Raw genomic sequence first — 19,167 nt, forward strand, 5'->3', positions numbered from 1 at the left:
ACAATATAGAATAAACCCACTAAAAGCTGTACATCTAAACAAACTAAGCAAAAGAGAGGACCCTAACTAAAATGTTCAATCCCCATCCTGAAAGGTAAAGAGGATGGACATCAGAAGAAAATGAAAATAGGAAACAACTTCGGAACCCGCTACAGAGGGCCTCTGAAAGCCAGAAGAAAACAGGAAACAACCTTGAAACCTGCCACAGAGGGCCTCTGAAAGCTTCTGCAGTATAGACTGTTAAAGCAGATGCTGAGCCTGATGGCCAACTGATGGGCAGAGTGAATGGAATTTTATGTAAGAAGTGGGAAATAGTAAGAGCTGGAGGGAACGGGAACTCCACAAGCAGAGCAACAGAACAAGATAATTTGAGAACAGGGAACTTCCCAGAGACTCATACTCCAACCAAGGACTATTCGTGGAGATGACCTGGAACCCCTGCACAGGTGTAGCCCATGGCAGTTCAGTGTCCAAGTGGGTTACATAGTAATGGGAAGAGGGACTGCCTCTGACATAATCTGATTGGCCTGCTCATTGATCACTCCCCCCTTAGGGGGGAGCAGCCTTACCAGGCCACAGTAGAGGACAATGCAGCCACTTCTGATGAGAACTGATAGACTAAGATCAGAAAGAAGAGGAGAACCTCCCCTATCAGTGGACTTGGGGAGTGGCATGCATGCAGAAAGGGGAGGGAGGGTGGGATCGGGAGGGGAGGAGGGAGGGGCTTATGGGGGGATACAAAATGAATAAAGTGTAATTAATAAAAAAATAATAATAAAAGATTAAAAAAGAAAAAGAAAAAAACAAAAGGGAAAAAATTAAAATAAATAAATAAAATCAACTTTTTCTATCCTGACTATCAGTAGTAGTAGTTTGGCTTTCTTTATTAATGCCATCTTCAGTCCTCTTCAGAATTAATACCATATATACAGCCACTCTCTGTTTCTATACCTCTCCATCTCTCCCTGTCTCTCTGTCTCTCTTCCTTCCCCCTTTGTCCCTCCATTTACTCTATAAGATTCAACTCTACCTTCTTTGCAAACTATCTCTCACTTACTTGTCAACGTAGCTTGTCACACTACTATTGACCTTCCCCTTCTGAGAACTCGGGGGCAAACGTGTCTACACTGCATTCTTCTCAGCTGTGCTGTGTGCATGTCTTATCTTCACAAGTGTATTGAAATTCCCAAGGGCTGGCAGGATGAAGTGCATGGACTCTGTAACAGCTTCTCATGTTCCTTTATCCCTTCCTGCCACTTTGTTTTGCTCTCAGTTGACCTGCATACATTCCTAATAGATGACTGTAACGGTGCACAGAAGCAACTGGGAAACTGAGATAACAAAGAAATAACAAAAAGCAGAGAAAGAGTGATACACAGAGTGTGAGAAATGAGAAGGGAAGACCGGAGAAACTCAGATCTTGGGGTGACCTTTAGTGTTAATTGGCGGATGAGGCTAGATGTATATTTCCTTAGAAACTAGACAGGATAAAGACTATTGTGGGTCTTCACTGAAAGGGGACCACTTGTTTATTTTTGTCATGAGTCAAATAAACACACACACACACACACACACACACACACACACACACACACTGCTGTGCTGAGTGCTGGGGAGAGCCAATACAGATAATTTAAGATCAAGACTAGCTTCTAATTTAGGACAGATGAAACAAATGTAAGCAAGATATATATGAAAATGCACATTTAGTAAGTAAATATGCAAATTAAAGATAGAAAATGAGCCAAGCAGTAGAAACAGGTCTTGGGGGGTGGGTCAAGAGTAGATGAATGCAATAACAATGGACTCAGGAATGACAGAGGGCTGATAAACAGTCACAGGGATAGCCTTCCTCAGAGATAATTGGAAGCGGCAGCGGCAGGGTTAACACTGGGGAGATATGTCTGGCCCTCTTGATTAAGCACACACAAAAAAGGCCTCGATATGAAATGACAGCCTAAGACAGAAGCTTGATGGCAGTTCAGAGCTGTAATCTCAACACTCAAGTGGCGCAAGAAGCAAGAAGTAGTTCAAGTTCACTCTCAGCTATATGTTGCGTTCAAGGCCAGACTGACCTATGTTACCCACTGTCCTCAAAACCAAACAAACACACAACAACAAGAAAAAAAAAAAAAACAACTTCACTTAGAGGGGCAAACAGGATGGACATTGGAAGTGGGAGAAAACAAGGAAATGGACAGGAGCCTTCCACAGAAAGCCTCTGAAAGACTCTACCCAGCAAGTATCAAAGCAGATGCTGAGACTCATAACCAAACTTTGGGAATCTTATGAAAGAGGAGCAGACAGAAAGACCTGGAGAGGACAGGAGCTCTAGAAAGAGAGCAACAGAACCAAAAAATCTGAGCAAAGGGTCTTTTCTGAGACTGATACTCCAAACAAGGACCATGCATAGAGATAACCTAGAACTCCTGCACAGATGTAGCCCATGGCAGCTCAGTGTCCAAGTGGGTTCCATAGTAATGGGAACAGGGACTCTCTCTGACATAAACTAGTGGCTGGTTCTTTGATCACCTCCCCCTAATGAGGGAAGAGCATTACCAGGCCACAGAAGAAGACAATGCAGCCACTCTTGATGAAATCTGATAGGCTAGGGTCAGATGGAAGGGGAGGAGGACTTCTCCTATCAGTAGACTGGGGGAGGGGCATGGGAGGAGATGAGGGCAGGAGGGTAGGCTTGGGAGGACATGAGGGAGGGGCTATAGTTGGAATACAAAGTGAATAAACTGTAATCAATAAAAGTAGATTAATTAATTAAAAAAGATAAAAAAAAACTTGAAACAAACAAGCACGTAAAACAAAACAACAAAACAGTCTAAAGCCATGGCTATAATACTAAAATAAAAAATGAACAGCCCTTTCTCAGGTAGATCCCTCAAAGTTAACATCCTCTTACATTTTTCAACAAGATGCTCTCGAACCTCAGTTTATGTCAATAGGTAAGATTTAAAATAATTTCCATGGTCAAAAATAAACTTGGAAAACACAAAGTACAAAGTTAAATATGTGTCTTTACAACAGGATCCCGCTGTCTCCGCTTCTCTCTTTTATGCATACAAAAAGTTTAAATTATAAAAAAAATGAAAGGCTTCCTTGAACAGGCACTTTGCTACAAGAAAAAGATTGAGAGAAGGAAAGTGAGCGAGAGAGAGAGGAGAGACTTTTCTCTCAATTCTGTGCTCAGTCGTGCTCCTCAGATGCACAGGCAGGTTGTTTTGATATGAAAATGTTTGTGGTTAATCACAGATTGGACGAAAGATGTGATAATGTATTTTAATTTTTACTTACTGGAATAATGTCATGAAGGATGCACTTAATAGGCTATAAAGCACAATCTGGAAAACATTGCTATATAACAATAGTTTTCTGCTTTTTAACATCAACATTCTCACCTTGTTCAATGTGTGTGGCAGCTTTAAACATGCAGCTTGACAAACGCTTTTTCTTATTGCTAAGTTGAGAGTTTGTTTTGCTTATTTGCTTTAGAGCAGACACACACTTTAAAATTGTTTTTTCTTTAGTGCTCATGACACCTAATGTAATATTTGATCAGCTAGATGCTTCAGAAATACCTATTGACTTATAACCAATGAGCTGTCCAAATGGTTTCATTCCTTTTGGAGATAGAGGTGAAGAGACAAGTGAATGAAAGGGCACCATTAAAGCAACAGAAAGAAGAGTGATTCTGATTATTCTGTCATGAAATACAGTCTCATATAAGGTTCGTTGTTTCCAAAATAAGGAAATTGAGGAAAGAAAAACATTTAAAACTGCTTATTAAGAATGCCTAGACAATAAAATTTAACAGGATTTTCTCTTCCTTCCTTTGCTTGTTTCTTTCTTTAATTTTTGGTTTTTCAAGACAAGGTTTTTCTGTGTAGCCTTGGATGTTCTGGGCTCACTTTCTACAGATCAGGTTGGAGTCAAATTCACAGAGATCTGCCTGCTGCTGCCTCCCAAGTGCTGGGATTACAGGCATGTGCCACTGTGCCTGGCCAGGATTTTTTCTTTTCTTTTCTTTTCTTTTCTTTTCTTTTCTTTTCTTTTCTCTTCTTTTCTTTTCTTTTCTTTTCTTTTCTTTTCTTTTCTTTTCTCTTCTCTTTCTTTCTTTCATTTTCTTTTCTTTTTTTTTTTAAGTCCTATGTACCACAGAGGGCCTTTTAAAGACTCTATTCTGCAGGGTATCGAAACAGAAGCTGAGACTCATAGCCAAACTTTGGGCAGAGTGCAGGGAATCTTAGGAAAGAAGAGGGGAGATCAAAAGACCTGGAGAAGACAAGACAGGAGTTCCACAAGGAGAGCAACAGAACCAAAAAATCTGGGCACAAGGTATTTTCTGAGACTGATACTCCAACCAAAGACCATTCATGGAGATAACCTAGAACCCCTGCACAGATGTAGCCCATAGCAGCTCAGTATCCAAGTTGGTTCCCTAGTAAGGAGAACAGGGACTGTCTCTGACATGAACTCAGTGGCTGGCTCTTTGATCGCCTCCCCCTGAGGGGGGAGCAGCCTTGCCTGGCCACAGAGGAGCCAGTCCTGATGAGACCTGATAAGCTAGAGTCAGATGGAAGGGGAGGAGGACCTCCCCTATCAGTGAACTGAGGGAGGGGCATTGAAGAAGATGAGGGAGGGAGGGTGGGCTTGGGAGGGAACAAGAGAGGGAGCTACAGCTGGGATACAAAGTGAATAGCTGTAATAATAATAATAAAGGTCCTATGTATAAGGTTTTCCACGCTTCAGTGAGATGCACAACTGCTTGAACAGGAGGTGAAGCTTTGTTGGCTGACCAGTGTGTACATTCTTTTATCAAGTGATACTTCTCTCCTGTGACTTGTGTCTTGCTGAATTAAGTCAGGCACAGATGCAATGTTGACAAAGGCTATGGCTGGAGCTACCTGTCAGCACAAACCTTTCAGGAACTGCTTGCTAAAGCCAGGATTAAGCTTTTGTCACTATGGACGAGGACATGAATAAGACTGATTCGAAGACAGGTACTTATTTTCTAAGAAAATTAGGCCTTAGAAACATTAGTTGACTGATAAAGACAGAGATATTAGAAAAGGGACATCTTTAACTAGCTTGTTGTTTGACGAAGGAGACCGCAATGAAGTCAGTTCAGGCCAGAAACTGTAGACCAGAATGATGTCATCAAGTACTATGTTTGTGGTCAAGGGGCAAAGTCCATGGGACAAATCACAGTCATGACAAACAGGACCAGATGAGTGAAGGAATGCCTGCTAAGCAAGACTCAAACACTGTAAGCCCACCAGGGTATCTCATACAAGTGTCTTCTAGCTCCAGATTCAGTCTCAATTCATAAATCAGAAATAAAGAAGATACTACATATAATGTTTTTGTTTTTATTTGTTTGCTTTTTACTATGGGAGAAACTACCAAGATTTTAATTAAAAAACAAAAAAATTTCATGAAGTTCCATTTATTGATTGTTGATCTTCGAGCCTGTGCTGTTGGTGTTCTTTTTTTTTGTATACAGGAGGGCTTCTGAAGACACTGTTGTCAGAACAAAACGATGGCCTACAGACTGGGAAAGGATCTTCAACAACCCAACATCTGACAGAGCGCTAATATCCAGAATATATAAAGAACTAAAGAAGTTAAAAAACAACAAATCAAGTAATCCAATTAAAATTCCCTGTAGCAGGGAGCTAAACAGAGAATTCTCTGTAGAGGAATATAGAATGGCAGAAAAAGACTTAAAGAAATGCTCAACATCCTTACCCATCAAGGAGATGCAAATCAAAATGACCCTGAGATTTCACCTTACACCCATCAGAATGGCTAAGATCAAAAACTCAAGTGATAACATGTTGGAGAGGTTGTGGAGAAAGGGGACCCCTCCTCCACTGCTGGTGGGAATGTAAACTTGTTCAACCACTTTGGAAATCAATCTGGCGCTATCGCAGACAATTAGGAATAGTGCTTCCTCAATATCCAGCTATACCAATCCTAGGCATATATCCAAAATATGCTCAAGTACACAATAAGGACATTTGTTCAGCCATGTTTGTAGCACCTTTATTCGTAATAACCAGAACCTGGAAACAATCCAGATGTCCCTCAACTGAGGAATGGATTCAGAAATTGTGGTACATTTACACAATGGAATATTACTCAGAAAATAAATTATCCAAGTGGGTACCCTAGTAAGGGGAAGAAGGATTGTCTCTGACATGAACTCAGTGGCTGGCTCTTTGACCTCCCCCTCCCCTGAGGGAGGAATAGCCTTGGCAGGCCACAGAGGAGGACATTGCAGCCAGTCCTGATGAGACCTGATAAGCTAGGGTCAGATGGAAGGGGAGGAGGACTTCTCCTATCAGTGCACTTGGAGAAGGACATGGGAGGAGACTGGGAGGAGGGGGATTAGGAGGGAGTAAGGGAGGGGGCTACAGCTGGGATTCAAAGTCAATAAAATGTAGTTATTGTAAAAAATTAAAATTTAATTTAAAAGAAGGAAACCAAACAAAAGCAAAACACAAGTGACCTGCTTTTATATATGTAAAACTCTAAACGGTATCACAGAAATAAAAGAACAAAGCCACAGTTGTGTCATTAAAGAATTCTCAGACAGCCAGGAGACACAGACCCATAAAACAAATAGAAATGCTACAGAGGAATGAGGACAATGGGTGAGTGCACGAGAACACCATGAAACAGGAACGGGGTGGGGGGTGTCTTCTGGTGAGATCATCTCAGGAAATTACACAAGAGTGACCTCTGAAGGTATCTAAGAAGTCCATCTAGCATAAAGGGCTGGGCTGGGGCAGGACATTGCAGACAGAGGGAGTGTTAGAGTCTGGAGCACCATATACAAGGCAGGGCAGGAAGGAGGAGCCTCTGGAGAGTGAGTGAAGCGCGCTTCACTGGGGGAGGCAGGATGTGCCCATGTACCAGGAATGACTGTGGCCAGGTGCTCAGCTGCCTTTAAGCGCCCTGGAGAGCTTGTACATTATTGAAAGGACAAAGCAAGTAGACTTTTATGTAAGGAAATGATCTGAATCTTTCTTTGACGAGATGGCTCAGGTATATGTTGGAAAGAGATGGGGAAGAATGGAGACCAGGAGACAAGCCAGGGTGCTGGATACCACACTCTCAAACTCTACTGATTGCCACAGCAATGGCTACAGAACTCACCCGGGCTTCATTTCATAAAACCGATGAATCAGGTGCCACATGTAAGGCTTCCAGGAAAATGGCCATGAATGTGCGGTAAAAATAAAGATAAATAATATCCCTAAAATTTAATTAATATCTCTCTTTCATTTTGCCTACTTTAGTACCATGCTGCCTTCTTGATGGGAACAATCCAGACATTGTTCCATTAGTATATTTCACTTTTATATCAAGCTTCACAATTTACTGGTTTTATTTAGAGTAAGGCACTTATATTTGACGTATTTACATCCTTCCCATTTATTATTCAAAACAATGTTATGCTTAGGTATCGAGGATCAATAAGACCTCCATAATGTTTATAATGTCATATCTTTTATGGCAAGCTCCAAGTATTTCAGGTTTGTTTTTATGGGTGGTTTTTGAAAAAGCAATTTTATAGCCTTTACTCTGCCCTAGGTAAAAGATTCGTTGGCAAAAATCCCTTGACTGTGCTTGCAAAGTCTTAATGGAGCCACACAGAATCATGGAGTAAATTGTAACCAAATTAAGTGATGTTTCCATCATTTTTGAATCGTAATTGTATACAAATTGTCACTTGACAATATTCACATAAGCATTTTTTGTTGGTCTTCTTTCTTTTCTCTGTTTCTCCTTGTCCTTTAAGGAATAAGAGTGATTTTGAAAAATGTTTACTGTCTTGAGACTCTTTCATTGTTTGAAATCTGTCACTGCAGAAAAAAGGTATCACTAATCTCTTTATTGAGCTAAATGCTATTGTAGTCACCATAGAAAACAAACCTCAAGAGGCATAAACACCATGCAGCCTTCCTTTCTATGGTTTATTGTCCCTTTAGAACTTATTTGGGGTAAAGTGCTTTTCTTGTCCCTGGATGAACAGAGATATCTCAGGGCTTTTCTAATTCTTAATTTTAAGATGACTTTTAAGGTACTATATTTTAACTTAGATTTTGCATTAAATCTCTGTATTTGCAGGTTCAAAGGGGAAGCAAAACTAGTAGCAATTATTTTACTTGGTTCTATCTCAATTAAAACCGAGACAAAGAAGGGGGAGTTAGTAAGACCTGGAGAGGACAGGAACTCCACAAGGAGAACAACAGAACCAAAATATCTGGGCACAGGGGTCTTTTCTGAGACTGATACTCCAACCAAGGTCCATGCATGGAGATAACCTAGAACCCCTGCTCAGATGTAGCCCATGGCAGCTCAGTATCTGAGTGGGTTCCTAGTAAGGGTGAGAGGGACTGTCTCTGACATGAACTCAGTGGCTGGCTCTTTGACCACCATCCCCCACCCAAGGGAGGAGCAGCCTTGTCAGGCCACAGAGAAGGACATTGCAGCCAGTCCTGATGAGACCTGATAAGCTAGGGTCAGATGGAAGGGGAAGAGGACCTCCCTTATCAGTGGACTTGAGGAGGGGAATGGGAGGAGATGAGGGATGGAGGGTAGGTTTGGGAGGGAATGAGGGAGGGGGTTACATCTGGGATACAAAGTGAATAAAATGTAATTAATGTAAAAAAATTTAATAAAAAAACCCAGACAAAACACCGAAGTTAACTCATAGTTCACCTTTTCTCTTGCCTGTACTAGAGCAGGTAAGAAGCCTAGGTTGAGAAAGGAATGTGGTATGCTCTTCCTTTACCATGTCTTTCCACTTCTTTCACTTAGGTTGTTAACCACAATTTCTGACCCTTCCAGACACAAATTCCTACTCTATTGCTGTTATCCCCGAGTGAGCTGGGTTCTCAGAACTGCCTACTGCATTTTTGTGAGTCCCTTGGAGAATTCCCTTTATGTCTCACTATGTCTTCCCACTGAGCTGACTGCATTTCATGACCTTCATTCCTAGTGATTGCAGATACTTCAGGCTTTTCTCAGTAGATGCATTTGTGCACTTCCAGAAGCTTCTTAGAGAGTACCTAAGGTGACCTCGTGCTGGATCTTGACGAGTGACCAACATTGAGCCATGGGAAACACACACATTCTTCACTCTAATAAGTCATTGAAGAAAGGCAGATCCCAGTATAGCCACCTCTGCTGTGACTTGACTGGCAGTCACTAAATATGATTCCTGACTCTACAGATACATCAGGGATTGGTTCCAATTCTATAAACACACCATAATCACTGTAGGACTTAGTGGGATGTCAAGATGTCACATGTCAAGGTCACTGCAAGGCTCAGGTGAATCTGTACAGAGAAATCTTCAGATTCCATAAACTCCATTCCTCTCATATCAGTTTATTTAATTTAAGGTGTGTACATGCAGAGTCTGTATAAACTTATGCAGTTGTGTGCACATGAGATGGAGGGTGGTCATGCATGTGCACGCACATATGAAGGGCAGAAGGTGACATCAAGTATATTCCTAGATTGCTCTCTGTCTCATCTTTTAAGACAGGATTTCTATTTCAACATGGGAGCACATCAAATTGACTAGGATGGCTGGTGAATTGACTAGTCAGTACTAGGGGATGTACTGATGTCTCCAGTTTTTGCACAGGTGGTGTGGATCTGAAGTTGAGCATCACTCCTGAGCAGCAAGTACTTCACTCTCTAGGCCACAATCACAACCCCTTAATCCCATTCTTAATGCATTCTTAACATTTGATAAATATAAGATGTCCAAGAATTCTTAGTTGCTTGCTCTTAGCTGCATAGATTTCCAACTTCTGTAAAATCTCTCATACAATCTATTTTATTTTTGTTCCTCCCATGAATGGAGGTATAAAGGATAAGAAAACAGCAGGAAAATTCAGAAGTTAATTCTGTAAGTCAGGCAAAATCGAATGCTTTAATCACAACAAAAGCAAAGCAACTTCAAAATCAAATCTCTTTAAATTACATTCATAATGAGTCAGAAAATAAATGCTTGTCAAGACAGATTTTCTGTGTTTGAAAAGATTTGCTTGAGATCTCATGAAATATTAGCATGCTTTCGGTTCCTATCTTTGAAGAGGAAATGTTTTCCAAGGTTTATATGAATGAACTATTTTCTGAATCCATTGAAGGGAAGTCAAACTTTTAAGAGTTTAACATGCCATGCTTAATGGCTTAATGTGCCTTTCAAAAACCCTTTACTTTAGAAAAGTATTTATGAAGCTGGTCATTGATAAGTCTTAAATCAGGATAAACAACTGAGATGAAATTAATATGCTTAGGAGAACATTAAAAAAGCTGCCTGTAAAAAATCTCATATGATAACCACCATCAGAAGATAAAAAAAAAAACTAGCATATATACATTCATCCATCAAATGTTCACTAAAGTTCATTATTTCACCGAATTGTGAACTGATGAGGGTAAGACAAACTGGCCTTTGTTCTTAACCATAATCCAGAGTAAGTGGCAAATATTTACACATGATAGCAGTATAACCATAGAACATTAAACCAGGATTTCTAACTTTAATATATTTAAGAATCATATAAGGTTCAGGTTCAGTGTTCCCACAACACTTTCAGAGATTCTGATCCTGAAAGTCCTAGATAGAGTCCAAGCATCTCAGGCATACTGAGGCAGGGGTTCCACAAGGTGGAACTGAAGGAACACGAGGGGAAAGCGCATCAGAGAGAAGTCCCACCGAAGCAGCAGTCACACCTCTTAGTTCCCACCATGACCCAGGTCCTCGCACTGAGCTGCCACACAGCTGGTATTCAGCAATGATCCTGAATAAAGAAAGGAGTGATGGTGACTAAGCTTCACCATGCCTGGCGCCAGCAACATGTGATGGGAAAATTCAGAACTATAGCCAGTGTCTCCATTTTATTCTGGTAAATGAAATTACTTCTTTGAGACAGATTCTCAGTGTGTAGTCCAGGTTACCCAGGAACTTGCTTTGTATCCCGGGTTGGCCTCTGTGAGTCTTTTCTCTCCGCCTCCTGTGTATTGGGCTTACAGGCACACACTACCATACCCTGCTCAGCTTCTCTCTTTAGGAAACATAGCGAGAGGACACTACAAAGGACCCTGGGTATAATGCTGTAGAAACATCTGTGGAATGAAACTGAGTTTGACTTCACAGTGAGTTCCTTTGCTCTGTTAACTTGTAGCATCTGGCCCTCCAGAGTTGCCCTCCATGTCTCTAAATAGCGGCATTGTTCCTCTAAGAAAGACTCAGAACTCCATGAAGCCCACCCTGGCAAGCTGGGTTTCCTCTGATGTACAAGCAGAATATTTCCTCTGGGAATGCTAAGACAAACTGATTGCAGTTCTAACAGTGAAAACCTTAAGAATTATGATGGATTTTATTGAATGTGCCATCTTTCTCCAAACCCAAATTGTTGGCACCACTTTTCATGGAGGCAGTAATGACTGTTCTAAGACAGATCCACTGGCTTTCCCAAACACCAACAAACATTTTTATAGCAAAACAGACCATTGGATTTAAAGATAAAATGAAATACTCAGATGCCTATGCAATGTTAGAAAAAATTATAATCTCTGAAAAGGTTATGAGACTTGGAAAGAAAAGCGGATGGACAAAATAGAAGGGAGAGAGAAAGCACATCACAGTGCAAGTGGAGAGCGAGGGAGAAACTGTGAGCAAACACTTTTCCATCAGCTGTGATGGTAGAGGGAATAGGACACCATGAAGCCCAGAGTGACCCTGGCCCAAGGGGCATAGAAAGGAAAGAAGAGTCAGCGAGAAAGTACATAGACTCTACATGGGACCTGCTCAGAAACATTCCTAGAACTGAAGATCACAGAGAACAAAATCTTCGAATTGCATTTTGACAGCTGCCTATTTTGATCTGTGATAATTTGCCCAGTGACTTCAAACAATCACTAAGCCTCTCATACATTGACGATGAGGCTCAGTCACTTTCAAGAGTCTGACAAGTTTCTTTTATTTTTTTTCCACTGTATGAAATTTCATCGACTAAGGTGAGAAAGAACAGGTGGGAGGGAATGAGGAAAGAAAAGAAAAGATGGGGTTCTCTAGAAAGGAAAACAAGGCAGGGTTCATATGGAAAAAACAGATATATACTAGTATATATATTCATAATATAATTTATATAAATATATATATTTAATATATATATATTAAAAGAAAGAAGAAGTCAAAATTCTTGAGTGTTCCTTGAGCAGGTACAATATCCTCTCCTAGTCACAGAGTTGAGATCACTTACATGCTAAAAGCTGCATTTATGAAAATGTACATTTTGTGGTAGATAACGGTCCATTTTCTTTAACTGATTTCAAGATGTTCCAGTGGGATATTTATCATCTTATCTCTCTGGCAGGTCGCTATAAAAAATTTTCAACCTTGGAACATGACAAAATAATAGTTCACTTATAAAGTTTAGCTTGTGATTTGAAATACTCTACTACAATCTCTTTGGTTAATTATATGTATACCATATAATATATGTTAGAAACATAAATGAGATTAAGCCTCAGAGATGTTTTTGTTTGTACTCATGTGTAAACTATGGCCTAATTTTAACATAGATGTGACAAACTTTAGAGTCATAAGAGCTTTTTTCGGTGCCTCTGAAATTTCTCCCAAAGCTATCTCAGGAAAGTAAGGGAAAAATAGTAACAGCATAAGAACCAAGTCTTGAGGTGTCCTCTGCTCTCCTAGAACTACCCACCTGTGTCACAACATTTATACTCTGAACCTGGCACTGAGTTCAGGCTTCTAAGCCCTGAGCTTACCCTGACCATTTGCCTGTTATCTATCACACCTGCTATGTATTTTAAGATATCTGAATGGATATAGTTAATAAACACTAAGTTAATTTATTACAAACTCAGTATCTGAAGTGGAAAAGTTGTGTGAACAGTTTGCTCCCTTTATGGGTAATAAAGGCATTGAGTTTAGTAACCATACCCCAGAAAACAGCAATTGTTTAGCTTCCTGTGGCTAGAACCAGGCATATTTCCTCGTATTTAGAGGGAGAACGTGACTAGTCTATAGAAGCAAGATCCGGCGGGCACTTCGTGAGAATGTGGTAATCCTCTGAGATTTCATTTTATTTCTTCAAACTCTGAAATGCTGCTGTGATCTCACCAAAGGTGACTATTTCATAGCTGAGGACCAAACTGTCAGTTTACAGAGATCCACAGGAAATCAGCTGCACGTTAAGTAGAGCTTTCACGTTTTTCAGGTCTAAAATATGATCTTTCATCATAAGTAAAAATGGGGATAAATTTCGTTCTTCTTTAATTTTGTTTTTCTTAGTTTATTTTCAGAATATCTTGTTTTGTTAAAAACCTGAACATTTTTGTCTTTTTTAAAAAAATAAGATCACTTAAAAAACAAAACAAAACTGTGTCTACTGTGTAGCTCTGGCTGTCCTGGAACTGGCAATGAGGACCACGATGATCTTGAACTCACAGAGATAAACCAGCCTCTACCTCCCAAGTGCTATGATTAAATAAAAGCATATGCCAGCACACCCAGCCAAGATCACTGTTTTCTGGTTAACTCATAAATAAATAAAAGCAGCACACATCTAGTTTAAGCGAGCTACTCAAACACTTGCCCCGGTACACAACTGTGGATTTTAGGCTTTAGAAAACAGTCATGAGAAATGCAGAATCACGTACCTGTGTCTGCTTAGGGCCAATATCCATCCTCTTAAGAAGATCATTTAGAAAAGCGGTGACACTTTCCCAGGGGTAGATGCTGTTGGAGCCATCCAGGACGATGACAATGTCCAGCTGAGTGCTGCATTCTGCAACGCATGGACACAGTGTGTGAACTGAAATCTACCTTCTGAGGGGTTGGTGATGCACTTTCCCTAAACAAACCCATCTTCAAAGCTACACTGATGGCCCTACTGAGTGCGTCCATTGTTTTTATAGTATTTTAGAAAAAATTAACCTTAAGTAAGAAATACTGTATTTGGTTATAATCAGTTTGGAATTTGTGCCACAAAAACCCATCTCTCTCTCCTCTTTCTCTCTCCCTCCTTTCTTTCCTCTGTCCTTCCCTTCCTCTTTTCTTCCCTCTTTCCCTCTCTCCTCTCTCCCTCTCTCCCTTGCTGTGCAGTCCTAGCTGTCCTGGATCTCACTCTGTTGATCAGGCTGGCCTTGAACTCAGAGATCTACCTGCCTCTGTCTCCCAAGTGCTGGGTTTAAAGGGGTTTGCCACCAACTTTATTTTTATTAATGATATATATGTTATTTTCTCATCGTGGGTTTGATGGGGTTTTCATTCTGTATGTCTCAAATGAAGTTCTCCACAAAGAGACTGACTCTTTAAATACAACCAGCATGATAGCATTAGATATGAAATTTAAACATAATTCTCAAGGTTATTTACACTAATATCAGTTCCAAAAATAGGAGCAAAGTTTGGTTATATACTGGCAAAGCAAACGTTTGCCTAAGTTGGTAATGCTGGCAGATGACAAATTAGAGAAGCCTTTTTTGGTATGCTGTTGTGTATACATGTATCTCTCTTATTGCTTATGCTTTCAAACATGCACAAATATTGCATAAAGTGTGTACCTTGCACAGGAGCAAAGGAGTTCACAACTTGAAATGTAGGGCTGACATTGGAACATATTCCTGTTGTATAATGCAAATGCCCACATCTATAGGCATACAAGGGCCCACATGCCTTTAAAAAATAAAAACAAATGAAGACAGGACATTATATAACAGGTTTCAAAGACATAAATGACTACATTCCAATTTTATGAAATACATTACTCTCTTCTTTCTCACCAGAAATCCTCCATTTGGGTTGGTGACTAAAGTTGATCCAAATGTCATATTTTCTTTTATTTCTGTGACATTGGGAATTGATGTGTTAACTACAAAATAGAAAAAAATTCATTAGTGTGAAAATATGTTTCATAATGTAAAATTAAGTGTCTTATCATTAAAGCATTCTATGTGCTTTGCTCATCTCATAGCACATTCTTGTTCTGGGTCAACTAAACAGACTTCCCAGTACTGGGAAATATAATGAACAAGTTAAGGCTGAAGGGCTGGCTGACTTCCCAGAGACTTCGTCTGTATCACTGTTTCAAATAGTTTGGCTGGATTTGAAAGAATGCAGAACTAGCAGGGCAATGAGAATGTGGGACTGGTTTTCACACGCTTTTTGCTAATTAAAACAAATGCGGCGTTCAGTATGGAGATAATTTATGCTCACTGTTGTAAACAAACCAACGACAAAATTTAACTTCTGGAAGAAAAACTGAATACCTATAGAGCTAAAAAGCCAAACAAAAATCTTTTTATACTGACTTTCAAAAATCACAGGGACATCGTGAGAGCTGCAAAAGAGAGCTGGATCAAGATAAGAGAAGGGTCTAGGAAGCTTGGGTAAAGAGAAGATGGTGAAGGGACATCCATTAGATGTTCCAAATAGGAATGTTGGGTCCCACAGCATTCCAACCTGACAAAAGTGGCTAGGAGGAAGAAAAAATACTTGTCAAGAAAAGTGAAGACTTTTAAATTCTGCTAAGAATGGAATGCACTTTAAAGTGGCAATTCAAGCTCAGGAAAAACTCTTAGCCCTGTTCATGTCTGTGCATATCCTCACCTACAGACTGAACAGCCAACACAGAAATAGGTTCCTGGATGGCCCATCTTACTTCCTGATCTGAGCGAGAACTGGGTTTTGTTCAAGAATTTTGTCTGTCTTGTTTTGAAAGTATTTTTTCTTCCTTCCTTTTTTCTTTTCTTTCTTTCTCTCTTTCTCTCTCTCTCTCTTTCTTTCTATGTTTTATATTAAAAATTAATTTTTTTTCATACAATATATTCTGATTTGGGGATTCACCTTGCCAAGATCCTCCCTGCCTCTCCTCTCATCGAAAACCAACACCTCTTCTTTCTCTCATTAGAAAATAAACAGGCATCTAAAGAATTATAATAAAATAAAGTAAGATAAGATAAAACAAAACCAAATAAGTCAAAATAGGACAAAACAAACAGAGGAAGAAGAGCCCAAGAAAAAGCACAAGAAACACAAGTAGGCACAGAGACACATATAATCACACACAGAGAAATCCATAAAAACACAAAATTAGAAAAACATAACATATATACAAAGTACCTATTCAAAAAATAAATAAAAAGCCCTGAGAAAGCATTATGAATCCAAGGACCTCCAAAAATGACAGCATCTTGCACTGGGCTACCATGTACCTTGGTATTGAATGACCTAGATTGGAAACTTTAAATGAGCTTTGCCCAGGATCAGCACTGCTTGAATAATTAGAAGCTATTGAAAATGTTTCCTACTGCTCTTGATGTAGTTTAAATCTCTGGGCTAGTTTGAAAGCTAATCTATTTTTCAGAAGTGGAGGGCTAGTTCCTATCGAATGAATTATTTTGTAAATAACATCTATAAATCTTTAAAAGAAGGGGGAAGACTAATAAAACAACCATATGAAAGCATTGGAAAGTGGCCTCAAACAGGCTGATGCTACAGAGACTCCATATGTAAGAAGAGTCTGGCACTTGGTGCCTTGGTTTTGTGTTTTATTCTGGTTTTATTTTTCTTTTCTCCTTAAAGAAAGACCATATTAGGTAATAAAACTCAAACAGATGTTCTAGGTTTACTGTCTTGAAGCAAAGGAGGATGGAAATGTAGAGTTGATGACAGCATCTACAAAAGGGAGTGAGGAGTGTTTTTGGAAGAGGAGCCATGAAAGGACAATTACATGTGTATGTATTCGGTCTATGTTTCTGGATAGCCTGAATAGGCAATGTGAACAGAAGAGTCTACACAGCCTAGTAGAAATTAAAAAAAAAAAAGCCAAGTAGAACTGTAACAACTTCTAACTGAAAAAAGAAATCAGAATCTGGAAATTGTGCTCTGCCAAACATATTGCCTGCTAATATACATTTAAAGAAATGAAGACATTTGAAGGAACAAAACAGAATAGAATGTCTATGCTTATAATCAAAAATCCAGTTGTGTTCCAAAAATATGAATAACTAAGAAGCTATATATCCCCCAATGTCAGGGAAAAGTACCAAACAGAAAGAGATATTGAAACCTCCTTGGGGCCGTGATTATCAAGCAAGGGTATTCAAACCCCTATGATAGCTGTGTTCATGAATATAAGGGAAAATAGTCATAACGAACAAAGAAATTAGAAATTGAAAACAGGAGAGTTGAAAAATGCAGTATCTGCAGTGAACTTGTAGGGATATAGATCATTTAATCATTTTTAACATTGTACAAATACTGAAAGAATTCTAAATCCTAACTTTAGAAGCAATTTTCTAGTCATACTACCAAGTGATATTTCTATCAAAACATATCTATTTTGATATAACTGTGTCTCATATTTTAAAAACTATTAATAAATTTGATTACTGCAATTTCTCCCACTCAGTTTCCTTTATAGACTTTGGTACTAAGTTGTATTTGTGTGAGAAATGTGATAGATATGACTGTTTGGCAAGCCATTTGTTTTCACAGCATCCTGACTAACAGAAAGGCAAAGTTACAAATAGAATAAGCTATTCAAAGTCTATGGCTATATCTCAACGAGTTACTGAAATAAATTCAGGGCCAAGGAAGCCACAATGTCATTCTATGTGAATTCCAGATATCAACTTTAGAATGATCATTTATTACTTTCAGTATTTTCTCGGGTCAGTTGAAGGTTGTTTGCAGTGAGAATATGGGCGTGAGTGAGGATGGACAATTTGATTTTACACACCTGGCAAATCCAGCTTCACACAAGGCATTGATCTCTCTCTCCCAACGGGACACTTATAGACATCGCCAGTTCTTGCTTTGGGTTGGCCAACTAAAGGAGAGCCAATAAGCACCCTGGAGATTGAAAACAAAGCAATTACCAATCTTAAACATCAGAAGGCATTTGTTTTAATTATTTTTAAGATGCATTCTAAGACAGCAGAAAGTTGTTCCCATAGACCTCACTAGATCTTGACTCCATCGGTAATTTAATGTCATCTAAAGTAAACAGAGTATCGCCCTCAGGTTCCAGATTGTCAGTGTTGCTGTATCTCAGCAGTCAGGATGGCTATAATTAAGTAAACAAACAAGAACTGCTAGAAAGGGTGGAGCGAAAATGAAATCTGCATAGACTGCATTGACTGTAGCTACTACACATCAGTAAAGGTCCCTCATAAAGCTAAACGGTGAGACTGGAGAGATAGCTCAGTGGTTAAGAGAACTTGCTGCTCTTGCAGAAGACCTGGGCTTCATTTTCAGCACCCACACATTGGCTCACAAACATCTAAAACTCCAGTTCCAGGGTATCTGATGCCCTCTTCTGGCCTCAAGGCCAGTACTTACACATGCTATACAGACAAACGCACAAATAAAACACCCATACACATAAAATTTTTATAAATACGTATTTTAAACATTAAAAAGTACACATGAAAAAGTAAATAAAAAGTGTGTTAGTATCTTATCCAGCTATACCACACTGGGATATGTACTTGAAGGATTTTAAGCCAGCATGGGATGGAGATGCTTACACTTTCCTGTTTATGGCTGCACTATTTGCAATTTTCAAGCTATGGTAATGGCTCTGATGTTCATCAGCAGATAAACGGAGTAAAGATATACAGTGAACACATACACACGTACACACACACACACACACACACACATGATGAAGTTTTCTTCAACTGAAAAGAATAAATTGTGCCATTTGCTGGAAAATGGATCAAAAATTCATATTGTGAACCAAAATAAGCCAGATTTGGAAAGATAAGCATTTTAGGTTTTCTCTTGCACGTAAAGCTAAATTAAATTATCTCTATGTTTATGCATAGCTATATGACATGAAAGTGGAGAGGAAACCATGTAGGGGTGGAGGAGAGTTAAAACAAAGTGGGGAGGAAGACAAATGTCATTCTTTGTCTAATCTGCAGAACTTAGAGTTAAAAGATGCTCACGTGACTTGAAAGCTGCAGGGGCTTGTTTTGGAGACATGGACTCAGCAGGAAGGGAGAGGAGAAAAGGAAAAAAGTGAAGCCGTCTGAGGACTGCTAAATGATAAACATGTATAAACAGAATAGAAAAGATCACTATTTTCT

The 19,167-nt window shown here is 39.4% G+C and overlaps 1 protein-coding gene across 1 annotated transcript in view; it reads right to left on the minus strand.

Annotated features, from left to right (window-relative positions):
• The window catches only part of Itga1 (integrin subunit alpha 1), a 153,636-nt gene that overhangs the window by 69,829 nt on the left and 64,640 nt on the right, over positions 1 to 19,167 (minus strand). Inside the window, exons 3-6 of the mRNA XM_055603387.1 lie at positions 17,814 to 17,926; positions 14,854 to 14,942; positions 14,635 to 14,746; positions 13,729 to 13,856 (exon numbers count right to left, since the gene is read on the minus strand). Coding sequence (XP_055459362.1) covers positions 13,729 to 13,856; positions 14,635 to 14,746; positions 14,854 to 14,942; positions 17,814 to 17,926 — 442 coding nt within the window. The remainder of the gene's footprint in view (positions 1 to 13,728; positions 13,857 to 14,634; positions 14,747 to 14,853; positions 14,943 to 17,813; positions 17,927 to 19,167) is intronic.

Source organism: Psammomys obesus, unplaced genomic scaffold (assembly GCF_907164565.1).
Source record: "Psammomys obesus unplaced genomic scaffold, mPsaObe1.curated_primary_1811, whole genome shotgun sequence".
NCBI lineage: Eukaryota > Metazoa > Chordata > Mammalia > Rodentia > Muridae > Psammomys > Psammomys obesus.